Source organism: Theropithecus gelada, chromosome 5 (genome assembly GCF_003255815.1).
Source record: "Theropithecus gelada isolate Dixy chromosome 5, Tgel_1.0, whole genome shotgun sequence".
NCBI lineage: Eukaryota > Metazoa > Chordata > Mammalia > Primates > Cercopithecidae > Theropithecus > Theropithecus gelada.
In genome coordinates this window covers 63,434,807-63,459,494 of record NC_037672.1, presented here as the reverse complement: position 1 = coordinate 63,459,494, position 24,688 = coordinate 63,434,807, and the positions used below count along the sequence as shown (strand labels likewise).

At 40.9% G+C, this 24,688-nt stretch overlaps 1 protein-coding gene across 2 annotated transcripts in view; it reads left to right on the top strand.

Annotated features, from left to right (window-relative positions):
- ANXA3 (annexin A3) overlaps positions 1-24,688 on the top strand; it is a 60,757-nt gene that overhangs the window by 3,906 nt on the left and 32,163 nt on the right. For both annotated transcript variants that reach the window (XM_025386674.1, XM_025386673.1), the window contains exon 3: positions 19,509-19,596. In XM_025386674.1, the coding sequence (XP_025242459.1) occupies positions 19,509-19,596 (88 nt within the window). The remainder of the gene's footprint in view (positions 1-19,508; positions 19,597-24,688) is intronic.

Genomic DNA, 24,688 nt, shown 5'->3' with positions numbered 1-24,688 from the left:
TCAGAACGTGCTACAAGATCAGACACGGTGGCTCACACCTATAATCCTAGCATTTTGAGAGGCCAAAGTGGGAGGATCATTTGAGCCCGGAAGTTCAAGACCAGCATGGGTAATATGGCAAGACCCAGTCTCTTAAAAAAAAAAAAAAAAAAAAACCCTAAAAATCAGCTGAACATGGTGGGGCATACTCATGGTCCTAGATACTCAGGAGGCTCAGGTGGGAGGATCGTTTAAGCCCAAGAGGTGGAGGCTGCAGTGAGCCATGTTCATGCCACTGTACTCCAGCTTGGGTGACAGAGTGAGACCCTATCTATTTTTTTTTTTTAATCCTACATCTCACTCAGAATTGAAGAAACAAAAATATCATGATGAGAAACCCTTTTCTACCTAAGAGATTGGTGAAGGTTTAAAAAAAAGTAATGTAGAGGATGTGGGCAAGGTGATATTTTTATTATCTGTTCATAGGAGAGTAAATTTAGTACACTTTTGGATGGTATTTTGACAATATCTATCAGTCCTTAAATGCACACGTCCTTTAAACCCAGTAATTCCACTTGTGGGTATGTATCTTATAGATAAACTTGCATAAGGTTGAAAAAATAGGGGCCCAACTACATTTGTTTGTATTAATGAAAACATGTGGACAGCATAAATGTCCATTGATAGGGTAGGAATAAGTAAATTACTCATTTATAACTTATAGGCATTTTTATGTGATCATTAAAACGAATGGGCAAAAAGTGGATCAGCTGTATGTGAACTGACATTAAAAAAGTCCCAAGATATAATAATTTAAAAAATTGCCAGGTGCGGTGGCTCACACCTGTAATCCCAGCACTTTGGGAGGCCAAGGCGGGTGGATCATGAGGTCAGGAGATCGAGACCATCCTGGCCTTAGTAGAGACGGGTGAAACCCCGTCTCTACTAAAAATATATATTAAAAAAACATTAGCCGGGAGCAGTGGCGGGCGCCTGTAGTCCCAGGTACTCGGGAGGCTGAGGCAGGAGAATGGCGTGAACCCGGGAGGCGGAGCTTGCAGTGAGCGGAGATAGCGCCACTGCTGTCCAGCCTGGGGGAAAGAGCGAGACTTCTGTCTAAAAAAATAAAAAATAAAAAATAAACTTAGCGAATAATATGTACAGAGGGATTCTGTTTAAAAGAAAGAAAAAAGAAAATAAACAATATACAGAAAGACTATTACATGAAAACTTTGTGGAAAGGTAGAATTGTGAGAAAGAGCACTTTTACTTTTCGATGTACCACCTTCTGTACTGTTTGAATTTTTTTTAATCATGAGCATACATTATATTTTATAAGTAAGGGGCAGGGCAAGTTTAAAGAAAAGCCTGTGCAGAGATGTGACCATCCCTTGGCCTGGGCAGTATGGATGGAAGGTGTGCTGTTGGAAGGCTTTGTTTGGCCCAAATTACTCCCTTCCCACTGGCTAGGCTAATCTCTCATCTTTCATCTGAAATCCCCACTGCTTTTATGAATATCTCATAGAGTCAGATGAAAAAAGCATCTCTCCAAAATGCTGGTGTTAAAAAAAGTCTCCCTCTGGCCCTTGCCCATGAGTAAATTGACATGAAATTAGTTGAGCAGGCTCTCCTGCTGACACCTTCAAAGGCGTGGCACGTTTCTGAAGGGCTGGGAGAGACCCAGGTGAGTGTGATCAAGGGTGTATTCACTTCCTATTGCAGCTGTGACAAATTACCATAAATTTAGCAACGTAAAACAACACCCATTTATTATCTCACAGTTCTGTATGTTAGAAGCCTGAAATGGGTCTCACAGCACTAAAATGAAGGTGTTGTTGGGACTGCGTGCCTTTCTGGAGGACTTTGGGAAGAATCCTCTTCCAAGCCCGTTTAGGTTGTTGGTAGAATTTAGTTCCTTGTAGTTGCAGAATTGAGCCCTTAGTCCTTGCTGGCTGCCAGCAGAAGCTCTCTTTGGCTCCTGCAGGCCTCTGCCTGTCATTGTACGTGGCCCCTACATCTCAGAACCAGCAATAATGCATCAGATCTTTCTTATGCTTGGAATCTCTTTTCTGCCTTTCTCTTCTCCCTCCAGCTGAATATATTTCTCTGCTTTTAAGGGCGCGTGTGATTAAATTGGGCCCACCTGGATAACGTGGGCTAATCCCTGTGTTTTAAGGTCTGGAACCTTAATTACGTTTGCAAAGTCCCTTTCATCATGGAACACAATACATTGACAATTTCCATGGATTATGGTGTATACATTTTAGGAGGCTGTTGTTCTGCCTACCACAAGGGCTAGGAGTATGGCTACATCAGGGACGGTAGCATTTGGCATCAGATAGCAGGAAAGAGGTGGGGAGGGGTCACAAAGGGGAGGCTAACCTGAGCCTGGAGAGCAAACCCTCACATGGAGAAAGTCCCTAGCCAGAGAAGGGCTCCTGCTGTCCCTGGGTTTTTGTTTTGTTTTGTTTTGTTTTGTTTTCCTATTTACCTCCTCTCCCTCTATTAAAGAACTAATATCTGTGAGTGAGATCTCAGAGAGCAAAGATTAAGAACAACTCAGAACCGCTATGGAAAACAAGATAGCAATTCTCCAAAAAATTAAAACTAGAACTACCACATGCTCCAGCAATCCCATTTCTGGATATATATCCAAAGGAAATGAAAGCAGGATCTTAAAGAAAGATATCTGTACACCCATGTTCACTGCATGCAGTACTTTTTACAATAGCCAAGAGGTGGAAACAGCCCAGTTTCCATGGACAAGAATGAACAAAATGCGGTACATACACACAATGGAATATTATTCAGTCTTCTAAAAACACATGTTGTGTGACAGGAAGAAACCCCTGTCACATGCTACTATATGGGCGAGCCTTGAGCCCATTATGTTAAGTGAAATAAGTCAGTCCCAAAGAGACAAAATGCTGTATGATTCCATTGATACGAGGTATCCAAAGCAGTCAAATTCATAGGAACAGAAGGCAGACTGGTCGTTAGGAATGAATAAGGAAAGAGAAAAAGAGGATTTGTTTAATGTGTAGAGTTTCAGTTCTGAAAGATGAAAAAGTTCTGAAGATGTTTCAAAACAATGTGAATATTCTAACCACTACTGAACCGTACACTTAGAAATGGTTACTATGGTAAAAACCCTCAGATTTCCAATTGTAAATATTCTTATCACAAAGTTTTATGTGTTCTTTTTTTCTCTCTGCCACACAAAAGCACATACACACTCAAACGTAAATAAGCAATCAAGTCCTTGCATTTCTACAAAACTGTATACGTGGTTATGTGTGTGATTAGTTTATTACAGTGGTATGATCAAGGGAGAAGTCATTAGTTGCAATTTCAATGCATTACCATTGAAGATGAAAGAATGGCTGGTTTCTTAGGTCTTTTATATTCTATCCAAGGGTGTTGCAACCCTACCATTGTTTCAGATGAATCAACAGTCTGTGTTGCATTAGTATTTCCTTTGCTTGCAAATTTTGAATATCTCTGTTCAGACATATGTTCTACCACTTCACCCTTGATGAAAGGGTCTGATATCTTATTGGTCTGTACTCCTTGGACTCAGGGTCCCTTGTCATATGTTGCCTGTAGGTCCATAGCAAGCACTCAGGAAGCCCACCAATTAGAATGTCTTAGAACATGACATTTTATTAAGCTACCACAGCAGTATTTTTTCTGTGTGCTTTCTGTAGTACAATGCTGGCTTTCTTATGTAAATACTCTGAGCTCTTTCCTCCTTGATCAATTCCTAACTTACATTTACAGAATAATAATAAATGTAATTCCTATTTGTTTGAACTCTCAAATTAGAATTTTTATTATGGTACTAGAATTTTTCTTTCTCTCTCTTTCTTTTTTTTTTTTTTTTGGACAGAGCTTCACTTTGTCATTCAGGCTGGAGTGCAGTGGTGCAATCACGGCTTGCTGCAGCCTCGACCTCCTGGGCACAAGCGATCCTACTGCCTCAGTCTCCTGAGTAGCTGGGACCACAGGCATGCCCCAGCATGCCCAGCTAATTTTTAAATTTTTTTGTAGAGATGGGGACTCACTGTGTTGCGCAGGCTGGTCTTGAACTCCGGAGCTCAACTGATCCACCCGCATTGGCTTTCAAAAGTGCTGGGATTACTGGTGTGAGCCACCGCACCCAGTGGTGCTAGAATTTTTTAAAATTAACTCGCAATCATTGTAATCACCATGAATTGTTATTAACATCCTAACTTGGTATCCATTCTCCTTTCACCACTCCAAACTCCAGTTTACAAAATGAGGAAAGGGAATATAGAGGCACTCTGCAACCAAGGGATAAGAGAAGTTTTATGAAAACATATTACCTAAATACAATGCCTACTAACTTTGTTTTGAAGTTCATCCAAAACAGTTAAACAATTAAAGCAGCAAGTACCTAGTTCGACAGGCTCTGCTGGGAGCAGAATGAAGACAGTCTAACCACAGTCTTAACTTTCCCTTTCAGAACTCCCTAATCGTTTAAAAGGTAGGCTCTTGAGCAAATTGCTTAGTCCTTCTCTACTTCAGTTTCCTCATCTATAAAACAGGTATGGTAATAGTGCCTATCTCATCTAGGGTTTGTAAGCATTAAGCCAGTTCATGTAAAATGTATTAGCAGTGCCTGGCATGGAGTGAGCACTCAATAAATGTTAGTTTTAATCAGCATGATTTCAATATATTAATTTTATTCTAAAATGTATTTCTTGCCAAATAATATTGCTGCAACTGTTTTTGTAGAGGGGCTTCTGCCTATTTCCTGGGCATGATTTTATTACACATGAGTAGCCCCCCTCCCCATTGGAATGGTTCTTTCAGCCATCTAAAAGAGATGGCATATCCTCAATCAAATTCCTTCTGGCCACTCTTATTTTCAATATTTTATAATATTTTAAACACATATATATTTCTAAAGACATAAAAATCCTCCTGTTCCACTCCTAGTGGGCATACTGGAATACATTTCTGACACTGACTACCCAGCGTTAGCATCAGATTCCACAGCATTAAGGGCTCAGTCCTCCGCAAAACTGCCCTCACTTCAGATATCAGTTCAAGTCTCAGGAATCACCTGCACTGTGGCCAACTGGCTATAAATTTGGGGGTTTCCATGACCCTCTGAAATTAAAGAATTCCCTAGAATGATTCACAGAACTCACTGAAAGTGTGATCCTTATGAATGCAAGTTTATTATGAGGGGTACACATGGGCAAGCTCTGGAAGGGTCCTGGACCCAGAGACTCCATGCCCTCTCCCTGTGGCGTCAGGGCACCTCACCCTCCCTTTGTGTCAGTGTGTTCAATAACCAGGAAGCTCCTCTGAGCCTCAGTGTCCAGAATTGTAATTGGAGTTCCATTATGTAGGCACAATTGATTGATTAAATTGTTTGCTACATGATTGAACTCAATCTCCAGCCCCTTTTTCATCCTCAGAGGTCCGGCTGACCAGAGTTGCAACCCTGTGATCACAGGGCTAATCTTTCTGGAGACCAGCCATCATTCTAAGGCTATCTAAGAGTATGCCATGAGTCACCCCAATTGCATCACAAAGTCACTGCTATCACTCAGGAAATTCCAGGGGTTTTTGAAGCTCTGTGCCAAGAACCAGTACAAAGACCAGATACATTCCTAATTGTACTACACATATATAACTCACATTAAGGCACACAGTTTCCAATATATATTTTATTTTTGACTAACGTTACATTAAAAATAAGGTTATATTAGTTCCAATGGCACTGGCTATTTATGTTGATCAGAAGCTCTGATTGTTAGATATATTTTTCATATATGGGAAAAATGGGAAAATGAATTAATGTTTGGCAATAAATATAGATTGGCAAGACAGAATCATTCAAAACATGGGATCCATGTAGAAGATATTGAAAAAGGAATCCATGGTGGTAGAAATGTGGGGGGAAGGCTACCAGGACGGACCCTTGCCGATGGGAAAAGCTACTCCATGATCATGTGTTCATGGTGAGAGTTAGAAGGCACAGCCTCCCTTCCCTACCGAACTCTTCCACTCTGGAAGGAGCAAGATTGGTGCAGTTTGACACATGAGGACACACTCGTCTCATTTCCACTGTTAACCCAGAGGAATGGCAGTAGTGGTAGGGCTGTTAGGAAAGGTGCAATGTGCTAACATGAGAGAGAATTTTGGGAAGATAATGCCTTTCAAATTCTGTCCCATGGAAGATACCAGCTCTGGACATTTGGATGCTGCCATTACTGGGTTCAAAGAGTTTGTGAGTGTCCTGTCCAGTTTCATACTTCTTGCTTTGACACAGACATCCCATTAAACCTTTCTTTCCTGGTATAGTTGCTCTTCTTTGCTATGCAAATTTAAAACATGTGTGAGGAGAAACCTGTGTTTATGCATGTGATTGTGCTGAACTCCTCCTCTGGTCTCCCTCCCATCTAGCACATCCGGGAATGGAATATCAAGATGGTGACTATTTTCACTGAAAGAAACTTTTCACATCCCAAGCAGAACAGGTGTCTTCCCTGGTTAGGTGCTGTTCAAGTCTGCTGTGTGTTTTAAACCATGTTCCCTGAAACTGCTTTAGGTAAATATTGGCATTTAGACAGGTACACAAATGGTCTATTGCAGAAAGTTGATTTAAAACAGGTTAGACCTGGATTTCAAATCAAAACATTTAAGCTTTGTTTAATGTTTCCAAAGCCTGGAAAATTTCTCATCTGAGTGAGAGCAGAGAGGCTTCCTAGGAATGAGAGGAATGAACACTAAAAAGCTGTTCTTGGCCGGGTGCGGTGGCTCAAGCCTGTAATCCCAGCACTTTGGGAGGCCGAGACGGGCGGATCACGAGGTCAGGAGATCGAGACCATCTTGGCTAACATGGTGAAACCCCGTCTCTACTAAAAATACAAAAAATTAGCCGGGCGCGGTGGCGGGCGCCTGTAGTCCCAGCTACTCGGGAGGCTGAGGCAGGAGAATGGCGTGAACCTGGGAGGCGGAGCTTGCAGTGAGTGGAGATCGCTCCACCGCACTCCAGCCTGGGCCACAGAGCGAGACTCCGTCTCAAAAAAAAAAAAAAAATCTGTTCTTTGCCATTCTCTGATGTTAGCCCAACTGTGAAGGAGGGAGGGTCCCTCTTTTATATTTAATCGTGATAAAGTGATAGTATGCAAAGCTAATGTTTAGCCACTGGAAGAGCCTGGTAAATCAGAGGTAAAAAGGAAAAAAAGTTTTAGATCAGACAGCAAGGAATGTAAAGTGGAGAAGGTACGATTTGTTCTCTTCAAAGTCTATTTTTTTGGTGGATGTAAAGCAGTTAGATAAAAAAGAAGTATATAGAGTGCTGAGCAATAAAATGAATACACAGGTCTCACATGAATTATAAGAGAAAAAATCAAAACAGGAGAAAATTCTCATCTATCCCTTCATTATCAGATCTTTGCTTCTTTCATTTGTAACTCTTTGTGTTTGATTCAGCACCTCATGTAGGTTCTGGAGGCATGTTTCAATAGGAGTAGGACAGCCCCATGTGAACAGGGTTTAAGAAAGGTGAAGACTGCATTTGTAGAATTTTTAACATATGGCATGGAGCTCTGAAAAGTCTGACAGTGGCATTTGAGAATTATTGAAAGAAACAGGATGCAGAACAAGAAAGCATTTTTTATTCATTTATTCACTCAACTAATATTTACCACATATCTTTTATGTGCCAGATATTGGCTCTGGCAACACAGTAGAGAAAGAGAAATAAAAAAGCAGGGAGCCTACATTTTATTAGGGAAGACAGACAATAAATGAGAAATAAATGTACAGTATAAAAAGACAGTTTTAAGTGCTCCGGGGAAAAGCAAAGGTGGATAATAAGTATGATGGGCCATGTGATTTTCTGCTCAGATATATGAGTAGAAGTCAACGTGGCATGAGACGGTGAGCTGAGAGAATATCTTGGGAAAGAGCTGCCAGGCAGAGGGAATGACAAGTGTAAGCTCTGAGGCAGATGGGCAAGACATATTTGAATGAAATAGGAAGATTCCCACAAAGCAATAACAGGGGTACAAGATTACAAGGGGATTGGGGGAGGTATTACAGTCCTCTTTTATGATACTTTAATATCCTCCAAAGGCCACAGAGAGTCCCAAAAAGTCTTCACATGGACTGTTCAAGGAGTTTCCATTCTCTAGGTTTACTTTACATTAGGAAGCATTCTTAAATCTGCAGCAACTTCTTGTTAGGATTATCGCTTTTTAAAAAAACTCATAAATAACCCATAAAATAATGCATTTGCGATGATGTCCGGTAGACATCATTGATCTTAACCATTTATGTAAGAAATATTCTGCCTGGAATATTACAAACGGGAGACATCCCTGATCTCAGTCCCTCACAGGTTTCTCATCCTCATAGGAGTGAGGTGGATAGAATAAGCGTCCCCAAATCCTGCAAAGCCAGTGCTGTGGTCTAAATGTCTGTGTTGCCGCGCCTCCCCCACCAACCTGCCCCTTATTCATAGGTTGAAATCCTGACCTTCAGGATGATTGTGTTGGGAGATGGGATCTTTGGGAGGTGATTAGTTTAGGTGGGGATTATTGCCCTTTTGAAAGAGGTCTGAGGGAGCTTGGTCACATCTTCTGCCATGTGAGAACAAACCGGAAGGTGCTGTATATGAACCATAAAGTGGAACTTCACTAGACACCAAATCTGCTGGCACCTTGATCTTGGATTTTTAGCCTCCAGAATGGTGAGAAATAAATTTTTGTTATTTATAAGACACCCAGTTTATGGCATTTTGTTATATCAGCCTGGAATGCTAAGGCAGACAGCCAAGGGCCATTTAAGAAGAGGTGGATTCTGTATTTCAGTGAGACAAATTCCCTATATTTCTTCATATACCCAGGAAGATAAAAATTCTCTATGTATTCCTGTTAGATTGCAGGACCCTTAGACAGAGGCATCTCCTGCAGAAGTTAGACTTGCACAGGGCTGAGTATGTGGCCAGAGTAGCCACATTGGTCTTCAACTCTTTTGTGACCCTTGGCCAAGAGGAGAATTTGCTCAAGAACTCTTAACTAGGTTAGGCACTTTACTTTGATTGTAGAACAAAGAGATAATCCACAAATACTGGTGCTAGATGACTCAAAAGAAGATGAATATAAATTTTTTACAATCTGCTTTAAACAAATACATGAAAATTATTCTGAGAAAGATGTTTTTGTTGATAAAGTCTCTGGGGAGGCCCCGTGTTTCCAGCTCAATCCATATAGTTGGGTTTGCTACCTTTGTCGGAGAAACCCTGAGCTCTTGGAGAGACAGGGAGAAAGACATAACAGAATCACCAGACACAGCCATGCATTTCATGTCTCTGGTGTACTAGAAAACACTCAACTTCTGAAGTATCTCCCAAATCTCCCAGGATACAATGGGAACTTTGATTTCTAGACTATTGATATGTGAAGGAAGCAACTCATCAGGCAGCCAACTATCTAGTGTAGAGCTTGGAGAAGGTCCACACTGTGAGATGTCATTGTCTTGCTTTCATATTCTTACTTAGCAAACTCATTCACAGTTATGTATTAAGCCCCTATCTGGGGACTGAGCACTGGGCTCTCAGCTGGATAAATAGGAGTGAGTGAAACAAATGTCTCTGCCTTCTGGAACTTTGTTTTAGAGGAGGTGGAGAGACAGATATAAACAGCAAGAGGTATTACTCAATGCTGAGTGCCCTAACAATGGAGAGGTGGCTGAGATGCAGAATAACAGTAGAAGACCTACTCAGATCAAGTGCCAAAGAAGGCCTGTTAGAGAAGATGCTCTTTAAAGAGAGGACTGAAGTTCAAAACCATTCCAGGTAGAGAGAATAACACAAAACAAGGCATTAAGGTGGGAAAGAGTTCATTGTATACCAGCTTGACTTTCAAAGAACTGAAGTGTGGTGGGAACTCCGCCTCTCATCTGGAGAGAGTGGCTCCAGATAAAAGCCATGCAGGGGGTTGGGCCAAACCACACGGGGCCCTATGGACCAGTGTAAGGAGTTTGGACTCTATTCAATGTGAAACAGGGGAGTGACAATATTTGACTTAGATCTTTTTTTTTGTCATTGTTGTTGTTGAGATGGAGTCTTACTCTGTTGCCCAGACCAGAGTGCAGAGGCACAATCTCAGCTCACTACAACCTCCACCTCCTGGGTTCAAGCGATTCTCCTGCCCCAGCCTCCCGAGTAGCTGGGATTACAGGCTCCTGCCACCATGCCTGGCTAAATTTTTGTATTTTTTAATAGAGGCGGAGTTTCATCATATTGGCCAGGCTGGTCTCGAACTCCTGACCTCAGGTGATCCATCCGCATTGACCTCCCAAAGTGCAGAGATTACAGGTGTGAGCCACCGCACCTGGCCTGACTTAGATCTTTAACAGATCCCTTGGCTGCTCTGTGGGAAATGGCTGGAGATGGGCAGTAAGAAGTGGAGAAGGACATGACTCAGATGTTCAAGTACAGGAAAGCGATGATTGTGACTTGGACAAGAGCAGGAGCAAAGAAGCTGGGAAGGAGTGCACATGAGATTATCTTCTTAAAATAGTCTCAGCAGGCCTTGCTGATGGATGGAATTCAGAGGGAAAGGCAGGTGGAGGAATCAAAGGGGACTCCCAGGTTTCTGGTGGCTGATGGTTGGTCCTTTTCCAGGGATGGGGACGATTGAGGAAACTCAGCAAATTGGGGATGAACACAGAAACTGGAGCCAGATTTCCTAGGTTCAAATCCTAGCTGTGCCACAAACTAGCTATGTGACCTCGGCAAGTGTCTTAACCTCTCTGGACCCTCTTTTCTCTTCTATAAAATCAGGGTATTAATTTTACCTACCTCATAGGGTGGTTTTGAGGATTAAATGATCAGGTATATGTGAAATACGAGTAAATACTATGTAAGTGTCAGATGGGGGAAGAAACAGCTTGGGAGGAAACAGTGAGTTGCTATATGAGATATCAAAACAAATACATGGAGGAGACATTGAATATGCAAGAGCAGTGCTCAAAACGGAAGTCTGGGCTAGAGCTATAATGTGGGATTTGTGTGTATACAGAAGAGGGAGTGGAAGAAATAACCCACAGCACGATTAGCGGGAAAGAAAAGAGAGAGCCACTTTCTACTTTAGAGGTGCCTACTTTATAGAGGTCAGACAAAGGTGAGTGCATCCTGGAGAGGTGGGAAGAAACCTAGGAGGTGAGACACAGGAGCCAGTGGAAGGCAGGCTAGCTGTGAGTGACACACGCTCCAAGGGGTCAAGTCTTCTTATTATAACTCATGTGTCATGGAAAATACAACATCAATGGCTCTTTTGTCCCTGTCTTCCCTGATTCCTGAATCACGTTCATCTTTCTACTCCATCCCACACCCTCCTCTGTTCTCACATTCCAGTCCTCTTGCTCTGGCACTGCCCTGATGATGAAATCACTGTATTTAAAAAAGAAAAGCTGAACTATTCACAATAGCAAAAATATGGAATCAACCTAAGGTTTATCAACAGAGGATTGAATTAAGAAAATGTGGTGGTATACACACACACACACACACACACACACACACACACACACACACTATAGAATACTAATCCATAAAAAATATGAAATCATGTCTTTTGCAGGAACATGAATGGAACTGGAGGCCATTATCCTCAGTGAAATGACTCAGAAACAGAAAATCAAATACCACATGTTCTAACTTATAAGTGGGAGCTAAACAATGGGTACACATCGATATTGAATGTAGAATAATAGAGATTGAAGACTTCAAAAGGTGGGAAGGTGGGAGGGGCTAAGAGTTGAAAATTACCTGTTGAACACAGTGTTCACTTGTCAGGTGACGGATACACTAATAAAAGCCAAGACTTCACCACTATGCACCATCTGCATGTAAGAAATCTGTACTTGTACCCCCTAATATGTTTTAAAAATTTTAAAAAGAAAAGCTGAAAAGCACGAATATTTTCTCTTTAAGTGAGCGCAAGAACAAATATAAGCATTTCTTCAGACCTTTGGACACATTACGAGCAAAGCCCTGATGTCAGCCTGGCATCTCTCAGGCATCCCAGTGGCTGCCAGTCTTGCTGCTGTGGACGTTCAGCACCGCCTACTTCTCCTGACTGCCCTGTGGGCTGCAGCGTGTGCCTGCAGTAGTGGTGGGAGCCTTCTGTTTGTGCATCATCTTCCACAGGCACAGCGATCATTGCCAGCCAGTGGGACTTCTCCCAGGTGAGGATCCTTTTAGGTGAGGCCCCTAGGATTTGCCCTGTAGGAACTGGTTGGTTACCAGTATTTGTCTCTGGCCTTTACCTGCTCTATTAGTTTCCTAGGGCTGCAGTAATAAAGTACCACAAACTGCTGGCTTCGAACGACATAAATGTATTATCTCACAGTTCTGGAGGCTAGAAGTCTAAAATCAAGGTGTGGGCTGGGCCATCCTCCCTCTGAAACCTATAGGGGAGTCCTTCTTAGCTGCTTCCTGATTTCTAGTGGTTAACTGGTATAGAGGAGTAACAGTAACCCCCATAGGTTCTTAGTTGGAAAGGACCTTTGTTACAAAAGGCAGATTGGACAAGAGAAAACCAAACAGAAGTTTATTAACATGTGTATTTTGAGTATACATGGAGACACCCAGAGAATGAGTGGTTTTCACAGAGGTGGCTTTGAATTTCAGCTTATATAGCATCTTCAACAAAGAACAGCAAATTTTTAGTAACAAGACAGCAGAAAGCTATCGGGAGAACCCACTCCCGATGTTTAACGTGGGTTCTTTTCTGTTTCCTAAGTGTCTCGGCTGGGTTGAGAAATAAAGGGAAATAGCACAAGAGAGAGAAATTTAAAGCTGGGTGTCCGGGGGAGACATCACATGTCGGCAGGATCCCTGATGTTCCCCGAGACGTAAAACCAGCAAGTTTTTACTAGCGATTTTCAAAAGGGGAGGGAGTGCATGAATAGGGTGTGGGTCACAGAGATCACATACTTCACAAGGTAATAAAATATCACAAAGCAAGTGGAGGCAGGGCGAGATCACAAGACCACTGGATGAGGTGAAATTAAAATTACTAATGAAGTTTTGGCACGCATTGTCATTGATAACATCTTATCAGGAAACAGGGTTTGAGAGCAGACAACCTGTCTGACCAAAATTTATTAGGTGGCAATTTTCCTTGTCCTAATAAGCCTGAGAGTGCTACAGGAGACGGAGCTTATTTCATCCCTTCGGCTTCAACCATAAAAGACGGCACATGCTTCTAAAGGGGCCATTTATAGGCCTACCCTCAGTGCGCATTCTCTTTCTCAGGGATGTTCCTTGCTGAGAAAAAGAATCCAGCGATATTTCTCCTATTTGCTTATGAAAGAGGAGAAATATAGCTCTGTTCCATCCGGCTCACCGGCGGCCAGTTCAAAGTTACCTCTCTTGTTCCCTGAACATCGCTGTTATCCTGTTCTTTTTTAAGATGCGCAGATTTCATATTGTTCAAACACACATGCTCTACAAACAATTTGTGCAGTTGACACAATCATCACAGGGTCATGAGGTGACATTCATCCTCCTCAGTTTACCAAGAAGATGACGGGATTAAGAGATTAAAGTGAAGACAGGCATAGGAAATCACAAGGGTATTGATTGGGGAAGTGATAAGTGTCCATGAAATCTTCACAATTTATGTTCAGAGATTGCAATAAATACAGGCATAAGAAATTATAAAAGTATTAATTTGGGGAACTAATAAATGTCCATGAAATTTTCACAATTTATGTTCTTCCGCCATGGCTTCCGCCAGTCCCTCCATTCGGGGTCCCTGACTTCCCACAACAGAAAGGGACCTTTGAATCTCTATGGGCAGCAACTTGCAGGTGGGCGGTGAAGAAAGGCAAATAACTTACAGATAAAGGTTAGTTAATGCAGCTTGCTAGTATAAATTCTTCTAATACCATTGTCAGGCTGATAAGGGTCTTAAACTGTCTTCAGTCTTTAACCTTTGTAACTGTAGTCAGGAGGGCAGAATACCTTTTGTCTTCATAAATCTTTGTCCTGCTTTTAGGCAAATGGAGGAAAGAGATCTCTTGAGTATCTGTGTCTTCTTGTCTTCAACAATCCTTCATATTTTGAAGAGGCACATTCTGGTCTCACATACCGGCAGCTTGCAGCGGCGTAACTCCAGTCTTTGCCTTCACCATCACATCACATTCTTTCTGTATGTCTCTGCCTTTACGTGGCTGTCACATAAGGACACCAATGGTATTGGATTGGGGGCCTGCCAATGTGACCTCATCTTAATTAATTACATCTGCAACAACCTGGTCCCCAAGTAAGGCCACATTCTGTGGTACTGTGGGTTGGGGCTTTAATGTATTTTTTGGGGGACACAGAATTCAACCTGTAACACCTGCCCACTTGACTGCGTTTTATTTCAGGGCCTTTTTTTTTTTTTTACAGTAAACTTTCTTTGGTTTGGAAACATGTTTTTTATTGAAAAATTGAACTGGAAGTCTTACAGTTTCCAAGTTTGATTGCTTTATTTTTTTGTAATCTAGTCCATTTTTCCTTGTATCATAAAAGCTTCATGACCCAACACAGCATCTTGACATTGAGCAGAGAGCCGTCCTTTCTCCCCGGCTCTTTGAGAGCTCCTTGTCCTGGAGTTTTATCTGAGGCTTTGATTTGAAGCCTCAATTTTTGGATGTGGCCTTTGTAGGGCTTTCTGAAGTGATGAGTGATCTGGTTTCACTGCATCTTCAAAATGTCCCTGCAGCAACTGCTATTCTTGCTCTGTAGCATTTGGCTTTAAATATGTTTCATATCAACAGGGTTGGCACCTTCTGTTTTTCTCTTCCACTCATCCTTTTGAATGTAAATGTTTAATTTCTTGCAAACTCAGTACACTTTGGATGAAGAAATAGGTGCAACTGGCTTTTGTGAGTCAAAAGCAGACTGGCCTCTCCCAGGGGTAATAGCAAACAGTTCCCCAGGCCCAGCTGGGCCATGCAGTGGCTTCAAGACATCATGTGCTAAGGCTGACCTCCAAAGGATGATTTTTAGAAGATCAAGGGAGATTATATTGTCTTTAAAAAGATGGTTTAAATGAGATGCAGGCTAGTCTAGTTTAGGAGCAAAGACTGTTGGGACAGACCACTTACTGCCTGTGGGAACTTAAACAAGTTACTTAAGCATCAGTTTCATCGTCTGTGAAAAGGATTTATTATATCTACCTTATAAGTTTATTACAAGCATTGAATAAGCTAATGCAGGAAACCCGCTTAGCACAGTACTTGGCACATAGTGATTAGCAGCAATTGTTCTTAGTATAAAGAGCTCCTGTTACTTTCCCCCTTTATCTAGACATTCTTTGCTTTAATTTGTTTTCCAGCTGGCTTCAGCAGCATTTTTCTTTTTGAGGCATCTGAAGGTCAAGTTTCAGAAAAGGAAAGCAACTAAATGTGTTTAAATGTGTGGATGGAAATCTGATCAAAGGCAATCTTTTTTTTAAATGGACTGTGCCAAGTATTCAGGTGATGTTCTACACTAGTATTGACTATGTTAGGACATTAGGGTTACTGGAAATAAACTCAGCCAAGTATTGATTAGTAATATAAATGTCAAGGAATTAAACTTGCAATGAAGCGGGCAATGCAAACAGCCTTGTTTGGCTGCAAAAATGCCGACATTCCTGAAACGATGAGCTCATCATTAAATTCTTCATCTTCCACACCCATAAGAGAATTCATGGCTTGTTTGCTCATTTTTGCTTCGGTTTTCTAGGCAGCTAAGAAGGAAATAAAGCAGTGGTTCTTAAACTTTATTGTGCACCAGAATCACCGGGAACGTTTGTTAAGTCGCAGATTCTGCATCCTAGCCCTGCAGTTGTTGGTTCAAGAACGCTGGGGTTGGGCCTGAGAATTTGCATTTCTGTCACATTCCCAGGTGATGCTGCTGCTGCTGCTTCAGGAACCACACTTTGAGAACCACTAAGATGAAGTCCCCTGAGGCACTGTGATGTGGTATAGAGCAGGGGGCATTTTAGTCATAAGGCGATGGGTTTGAGTCCTGGGGCTGTCCTCATTAGCAGAACTCTTTTAAGCAAATAATCTCCGTGAGACTGGGTTTCTTCCATTTTCAATTAGAAATAATAAAATTCACCTCATGAAGGCCCTTGTAAGAGTTAAAATGTTTGTAAAGCACTTTGTTCATGTATTAGTTTTAAAAGATTTCATTAATCTTTTATTGTGAGATTCTTTTGTAAGTCATGTAATATTTCGGAGTGATTTGGGCAACCAAGTCTATCAAATGAATAATGCCATTCATTTAAATAATGGAAGCAGTTTTAAATGTTTCACTAAAATTCCACTTCAGAATTGCCATGCCCTTTTTCAAGCTGGGATGTGTGTATGTGTACCTTCTTCCCCCCTTGTAATTAAACAAGTTGTTCTCCCCCATTTAATTCTTACTAATTGGGAATTTCCTCCTTCTCTAATTCTGTGCATTGGCATTTTAGCATATTTTGATGTGTAGGTGGTAGAGGACAGTGAAAAGTTCACAGCTGGAGTGCAAATGCTGAGTTTTCATGATTCATGAACAACTGGGATCTGACCACAAGTTTGTCTTTTTATATTTAGAATCAGCCATGTCAAGATCTGCATGGCACAGAATCATCTGGGAGCTTCTTAAACATGTAGAATTTAGCACCCCATCTCTAAAAAATATGATTCAGTATATAGAAGGTGGGTCCTGGTTATATACACTTAAAAGTATCACCCCAGATGGTACAGAGACTACATTTCATGAAACCCCAGGAATGGTCTGGAATAGTCTAGTTTGTTTTTAAATTCTAACCTCTGCCTGCAATTAGCTGTGTAGACTTGATCAAATTCTCTGGTCTTCTTAAATCTGTTTATGTGCAATTGCTCACTCTCATTTATTGAAGCTGTTATGCAGATTATAATTAACATGTATAAAGTGCCTAGCATGTAAAGTGTGCTGGGCCTGAAGCACTCAAACACTCTAACGTTGGGGTAGTTCTTTTACAATGCCAGATGCTGGAAGGTGAACAGATAAGATCAACACAAAAGTTCCTAGGTGGATAGAAGTGAAATGAAGCCAGTTGGCTCTGTGAATCCATAAAATATTTATCAAGCCTTGGAGAAAGAGAATTCATCAAAGATTATATTAAAGTGACTAATTTATCTCTTTCTTTCTTTCTTTCTTTCTTTCTTTCTTTCTTTCTTTCTTTCTCTCTCTTTCTCTTTCTTTCTTTCTTTTCTTTCTTTCTTTCTCTCTTTCTTTCTTTCTTTCTTTCTTTCTTTCTTTCTTTCTTTCTTTCTTTCTTTCTTTCTTTCTTTCTTTCTTTCTTTCTTTCTTTCTTTCTTTTTTTGAGACAGAGCCTCACTCTGTCACCTAGACTACAGTGCAGTGACACAATTACAGCTCACTGTAGCCTTGACCTTCTGGGCTCAAGTGGTCCTCTCACCTCAGCCTCCTGAGTAGCTGGGACCACACTTGCACACCACCACACCTGGTAATTTTTTAATATTTTGTAGAGACTGGGTCTTACTGTTTTGCCCAGGCTGGCCCTGAACTCTTGGGCTCAAGTGATCCTGTCCTTGGCCCCTAAGAGTCCTGGGAGTACAGGAGTGAGCCACCATGCCCAGACTAAAGTGATTGGTTTCTTACAGGTATCTTCATGTCAGGAACACTCACAACTAGTTTCTAACTTGTAATTATTTTCTAGGTTCTAAAGTTCTTATTTTGGATGCTATAAGATTAAACAGTGTTTGCGTGTATTGAAATAAATTATTCAATCTAATCTTAGGAATCAGCAGACTATCATTTTTTACTGTGCCAGAACACTAATTTTCCATTCACTTTAATGTGACAGATAATGTCCTTTCATGAAAACATTAAACACTTCAATGAAGTGTTTAATGAAGCCGTATTAATACAAGACAACAGAGCCAATACTATTCAGTAACAAGATAGAAAAATGCTGTTTAAAAAGGAAATATTATTACTGTAAAGACAGATTTTTATTCAAGAAGTTAAGAACTACCATATAAATCTTCATTTACTTTTATTTTTCTCAACATCTTTGTGGCTGTCCTTCTTTAGTCTTGTAAGCAATTTTAAAATATTTGTTCTGTATTATGGTCTTTCCCAGCTTACTGACATGCTTCTAATTTACATGCTTAAAATTAGTAGCGTGGCATTTTTTACTTCCATGCAATTCCTCAAGATCTATGATGCCAGTAGAGCTTTTAGAAGGTCTTCTAATTGCACATTCATTAAACAAAGCTCAAGAACAGACAGTCCTAAGGGGGTTTTCATTTATGGATCATTTAGTCTGGAGTTCCCCAAGGACAATGGTCAACATTAATTAAAACATCTTGAAGTTTGTAAACCACAGTTACTTCTGTGTGAGATGCCATGATGAGCTTTGAATTATCACTTGAAAAACAAGAAGATTTAGGAAATTTCAGCTTTCTTGTTGCTCTTCTACAAATGCTACTTTGAAACAAATTTTCTTCAGTGTCACCAAGATTAACACAACTTACTGCTGTACAGAACCCATGTTTTATATTTGTAATTTGTTACACAAGAGAAAAAGAGGACTCCTGAGATATGGGGTAGATATCATATTCCCTATGTCTGGGGGGTAGACAGTCACTGGAACTGGAACTGCCAGATGGGTTCTTCCTGCTCACTGCACAGACACAATCGGTCCACTGAGACCATGGTATTGCAGTAAAGAAAGAGTGTAATTGATGCCAGGCTGGCCACACCATGTGGGAGACAGAGTTATTACTCAAATCAATCTCCCTGAAGGCTCAGAAGTTAGGGGTTTTTCAAGGATAAAATGGCGGGCAGGGGCCTAGGGAAGGGGGCATGTTGATTGGTTGGGGATGCAATCATAGGGGTATAGAAAGCAGTCCTTGTAGGCTGAGTCTGCTTCTAAGTGGGGGCCACCAGAGGAGTTGCTGGTCTGAGTGGGACTGTCTAGTAGTCAGAAATGCAAAAGCCTAAAGAGACATCTCAAAAGGCCAACTGTAGGTTCTGTAATAGTGATGTTATCTGCAGGAGTAATTGGGGAGGCTGCAAATATTGTGACCTCCAGAATAATGGCTGGTAATTATGTAACTATGCCTACATCTTAGTAAAATTCAGGCCCCTCTCATCTACCTAACTTGGTAGACTTTCATTAATTTTATAAGGGTAGTTTAGCTTTGGGGGAAGAGCTAGTATCATTTAAACTATAAATTCCTCCTGAAGTTAGTTTGGCCCACACCCAGGAATGAGCAAAGACAGCCAGCCTGTGAGGCTAAAAGCAAGATGGAGTCAACCATGTCAGATTTCTCTTACTGTCATGATTTTGCAAAGGCAGTTTCAGAGCCACTCCTGAAGTGGTAGGAAGGTGTGCAAATTATGGGTTTGTCATATGCCTCTCATATGCATGAAGGAATATGCATATGTAATACAAGAAAGATGTCATTTTGAACCAATGTGACTTTCAAATATTTCCTTCTAGGTTGGACACCGAGGAACAATAAGAGATTATCCAGACTTCAGCCCATCAGTGGATGCTGAAGCTATTCGGAAAGCAATCAGAGGAATTGGTGAGTGATATTTTACAATTCCTTTCTTAATGTTGAAGCAAATCAGGCAGGTTACAATCTAAAAGTTCGGTTTGCTCAGCTTGGCTTACTCAATTTGATAAATTGTCAGGAATTTTCTAAAATTGTGAAATAATGAGGAAATATATAGAGAACTCAGCTTTATTAAATCCTAACATTTATCATATTTACTTAATATTAAAAAACTACCACTGATATTGGTGGTCTAGGGGAGATCCCCAGATGCCGGTGGGATCTCGACCCTGGCTGGTATCCAGACTCCTGACACCATCTAGAGAAGAAATTCAAGGATGGGTCAAATGATAGTGAGAGTACACAGATTTGTTGCAAAGTGAAAAGTACACACTCAGGAAAGGGGAATGTGAGTGTACTCAAGAGAGAGTGATGCACAAGGGGGTTTGGGGTTGTTGCCTTTATGGGTTTCTTTAACCAAGGGGTGGAATAGTCATGAAGATTCCGGGAAAAAGATGATTTCTTGGTACTGTGGTGCCACCCCTTTTTACACCAAATATCAGTGTTTCCAGAACTGCCATGGCACTGGTGGGTGTGTGATTGAGTATGTTAATTAGCATATAATGAGATCCTAGGAGAATCCTAGGTCAAATCCAGCGCCATGTTGGGTCCAGCGGGTCTTAGCCAGCTTGATCCAGACTATGGGTTTTCAGGGTCGTATCAGCCCCTAGTTTCTGCAGCTATTTCATCAGTTTCCTTTTGCTAGTCATGTGAAACTGCTGCCTGGAATTTTCTGTTCTCCTGTGGCCACCCCGTATTAGTCCTGTCTAACCACCACCACCACTGCTACCAACAACAATAATAATTATCATAATAAATCATTACAAATATGGCCCCCTTGGTTGGGCATGGTGGCTCATGCCTGTAATCCCAACACTTTGGGAGGGCAAGGCAGGAGGATCACTAGAGCCCAGGAGTTCAACACCAGCCTGGCAATATAGGGAGGGCCCTACTCTACAAAAACCTCAAAAAATTAGCTGGGTGAGGGGCTTGGGCTTGTGATCCCAGCTACTTGGGAGGCTGAGGTAGGGGGATACTTTGAGCCGGGGAGGTTGAGGCTGCCCTGAGCTGTGATTGTGCCACTGATCTCCAGCCTGGATGACGGAGTAAGTCTATTTCAAAAACAAAATAAAAAAACAAAAAAACCCCAATACAATCCCATCAGTTCTTCCTGGATTTCATTCTTGCCCCTTTCACTAGAGATAAACACTATCCCAAATTAGAGTTCATTCCCATGAAACTTTTAATACCATCACTATATATACATGTACATATTGTTTTGTATGGTCTCAAACAGCATAAAATGAAATCATACTGTATACATTCTTCTGCAATATGTTTTTATCCCTTAACATTATATTTTTGAGATTTATCCATGTTGATATGGTTAGCTCTAGTGCATTAATTTTAACTGCATGGTATCTATTGCATCACTATATCAGAAGATGGGAATATTGATGGAACATTTAAATTGCCTGCAATTCTTTTATATTACAATATAAAAATGCTGCAGTGAATATTCCTCTTATGTCTCATTGTGCATATTTGCTAGCATTTCTCTAGAATATGACAAGAACTGGAATTTCCACATTGACGGGGATACTTCTCTTCAAATTAACTGGAAATTTTGCCATACTATTCTCTGAAATGAATGTAGAAATTAGCATTCCTTTCAGCAATGTACAAGACTTCCTTTTGCTCCATGTTCTCACCAATACTTGCTACAGTAAGACTATTCCATTTTTCTAATTAAGTGGGTCTAAATGGTATCTTATTCTGCATGTGTGTTTGTTTCCTCTCTCTACCCTGATGACTGATGCAGTTAAGCATCCTCACTTGTGCATCTGCTTCCACTTTCATACATCAATAAAATATAAAATATATTTTATCTATTTTTTTCAGTTGGTTTGTCTTCTTTAGATTGGCAATAATGTTTTATAATTCCTCAATACAAACTTTTTAAAAAATATTACAAACCATGAAAATATTTCTTATAAGTTTATGGTTTTCTTTTAACATTGGTGACATGGTTTGGTCCTGTGTCCCCACTCAAATCTCATCTTGTAGCTCCCATAATTCCCACGTATTGTGGGAGGGACCTGGTGGGAGATGATTGAATCATGAGGACAGGTCTTTCCCGTACTGTTCGCATGATAGTGAATAAGTGTCACAAGATCTGATGGCTTTATAAGGTGGAGTTTCTCTGCACAAGCTCTCTCCTTGCCTGCTTCCATCCGCATAAGATGTGACTTGCTCCTCCTTCCCTTCCACCATGATTGTGAGGCTTCCCCAGCCACATGGAACTATGAGTTCTCCATTAAACCTCTTTCCTGCATAAATTGCCCAGTCTAGGGTATGTCTTTATCAACAACGTGAAAATGGATAAATACAATTGGTTACAGTAATTTTTATTGCATAGAAGTTTTAAACTTTAGTGAAATCAAGTTTACCAATATTTTTGTCTAGGATTTATTCTTATTGAATCTTTTCTATAATGAAGTCATAAAGATATTCTCCTACATTTTTTTTCAAAGTTTTGAAATTTTATTTTTCATATTATGATCTTTAATCTACATGAAATTAATGTTCATGAATGGTATTTAAAGGTGTCTCATTTTGTTCTGTTTCATGTGGACATTTAATTGTCCCAGAACAATGTATTGAAGAGCTCATCCTTTTCACACTGATTTGTATGTAATGTCACCTCTGTTTTATGTTTCCCTATTTTTCTCTTCTCTGTTATGCTTCATTTATCTATTTGCCTCTCCCACTGTCACGATTATTAGGGTTTTATAATGACACTAAATATCTACTGGGCAACGTTTTTCTTGGCTCTTTGCCCTCCTCTATGAATTTTAAAAGTGGCTTGTCAAATTTCATAAATATATTATATTAGACTTTATATCAATATAATATTATGTTATTTCTGCCTGTTTAAGGGGGTTTTTTTTCCCATTTTTCAATGTAAGTTATTTCTTCATTTATCTCTTGATTGCCTTTTTTTTTTTTTTTTTTTTTTTAAAAGGAGAAGGGTTTGCTCTGTCACCTAGGCTCAAGTGCAGTGATATGATCATAGCCCACTACAGCCTCAAACTCCGGGGCTCAAGGGATCCTATGGCCTCAGCCTCTGGTGTTGCTAGGACTACAGGTGCTCATCACAATGTTTGCCTAATTTTTTAATTTTTTGTAGTGACAGGGTCTTGCTATTTTGCCCAGGCTAGTCTTGGACTCCTGGGTTCAAGCAATCCTTCTGCCTTGTCCTCCCGAAGTCCTGGGATTACAGATGTGAGCCACTGCACCCAGCCGGATTGCCCTATTTATATCTAGTGTTGAGTAGACTGTTTCATGAGGTTAATAGTCTTTAAATTCTGTTGCCTCTTTTTAAACATTATGTTTCTTCATGAATTTGCACTTTGGCTTACAGGCCTTCTTTAAGAAGGAGGTTATTGTTTATGAGCACCACTTCTGATACGTTCTGAGTTCAGAATCAGGTATCATAATGGCGTTTGCATTAGGGCTAGGTCAGACCCAGTCTCTGAACTGGAGGCATCTTGGCTTAGTTTTTGATCTTGAGCATGTTTAAAAATAAGAGATGAGAAACTGCCAGGCATACAAACTACAAATAACTGCAGGTAGTTTGGTATATTTGTAGTCCAGTTGCATAGGTTATAGAGATGCAGAGAGGGGGTAGAAAATGAGAACAAAGACATAAGGCAGGAGAGATCATAATGAGCTGATATACGAGCTAAGGGGCTTAAACTTCATCCTGAAGATTACAAAGAGCCATTTGAATTTTAGCCAAGGGGATAACATGATCAGATTGTATTTTTAAACATTTACTTAGGCAGTAGTGTACAGGAATAATCATATGCGGGTCACATTAGGAGGCGATTTAGGTTATCCAGGTAAAATATGATAAGGACACAGTGGCAGAGGGCATGCAGAGGAGACGACAAATGTAAGAGATGCAGATAATTGCTATAATATACAGAATAAGATAAAGAAAGGAATCTGAGCTGATTCCCAGGATTTTTGCCTGGATGACTATATCCATAGTTGTGCATGAGGGAACATAGAAAGACAGACAAGTCAGAGAGGAAATACAATAAAGTCCACCCAGAACACGCTGAGTTTCAGATACTTGTGCAGTTGAGGTGGCTGGTAGTGTACTGACACGGATGCTGGGTACAGTACACACATGACGGGTCCACATTGGTACTCAGACCCACAGAGCACAAACACACTTTAATCTGATTCAGTATTTACTTCACTATGTATAAGAATATAAAACCAAAGACACAGAAAGGCAGCATCTTTCACTGGGAGGCCCAGCAGCTAACCAAGTACACAGAAGCTTTTGCGTCATCATTGATGTAAGTTATGTACCACTGCCTTGGAAGTGTGTAGATGAGGTCTGTGAGGGTCACCTTGACACAAAGAAGTTGAGCGTTGAGTTGCAGGTGCTCTTTTATACCTCTCTAGTCATGCGTGCTCTAGGCCTGTAAGCCAATTCACAGCTCCCCAAATCAGGTATCATCGTGGGCTGGGAAATTAATAACACACAACTTTTCACGTTTATCTTACTACTGTAGTCACCAAAATAAGAGTGATCTTGAGGTCATTCTCAGGCAGGCCAGCATCAGCTCTGGCCTGATGTTACCTTTCACTTACAAACAATTCATTTTGTATATGGGTTTGAAATTCATGAGAGAGGCCAGGTGCGGTGGCTTACCCCTGAAATCCCAGCACTTTCTGAGGCTGAGGCGGGTGGATCATCTGAGGTCAGGAGTTCAAGACCAGCCTGATCAACGTGGTGAAACCCCATCTCTACTGAATAAAAAAAAAATTAGCTAGGCATGATTGCACATGCCTGTAATCCCAGCTACTTGGGAGGCTGAGGCAGGAGAATCGCTTGAACCCGGGAGGTGATGGTTGCAGTGAGCCGAGATGGTGCCATTGCATTGCAGCCTGGGCAATGAGAGAGAGAGGGTGGTGGGGAGAGAGAGAGATGGAGAAAGGGAGGAAGGGAGGAAGGGAGGAAGGAAGGAAGGGAGGAAAGAGG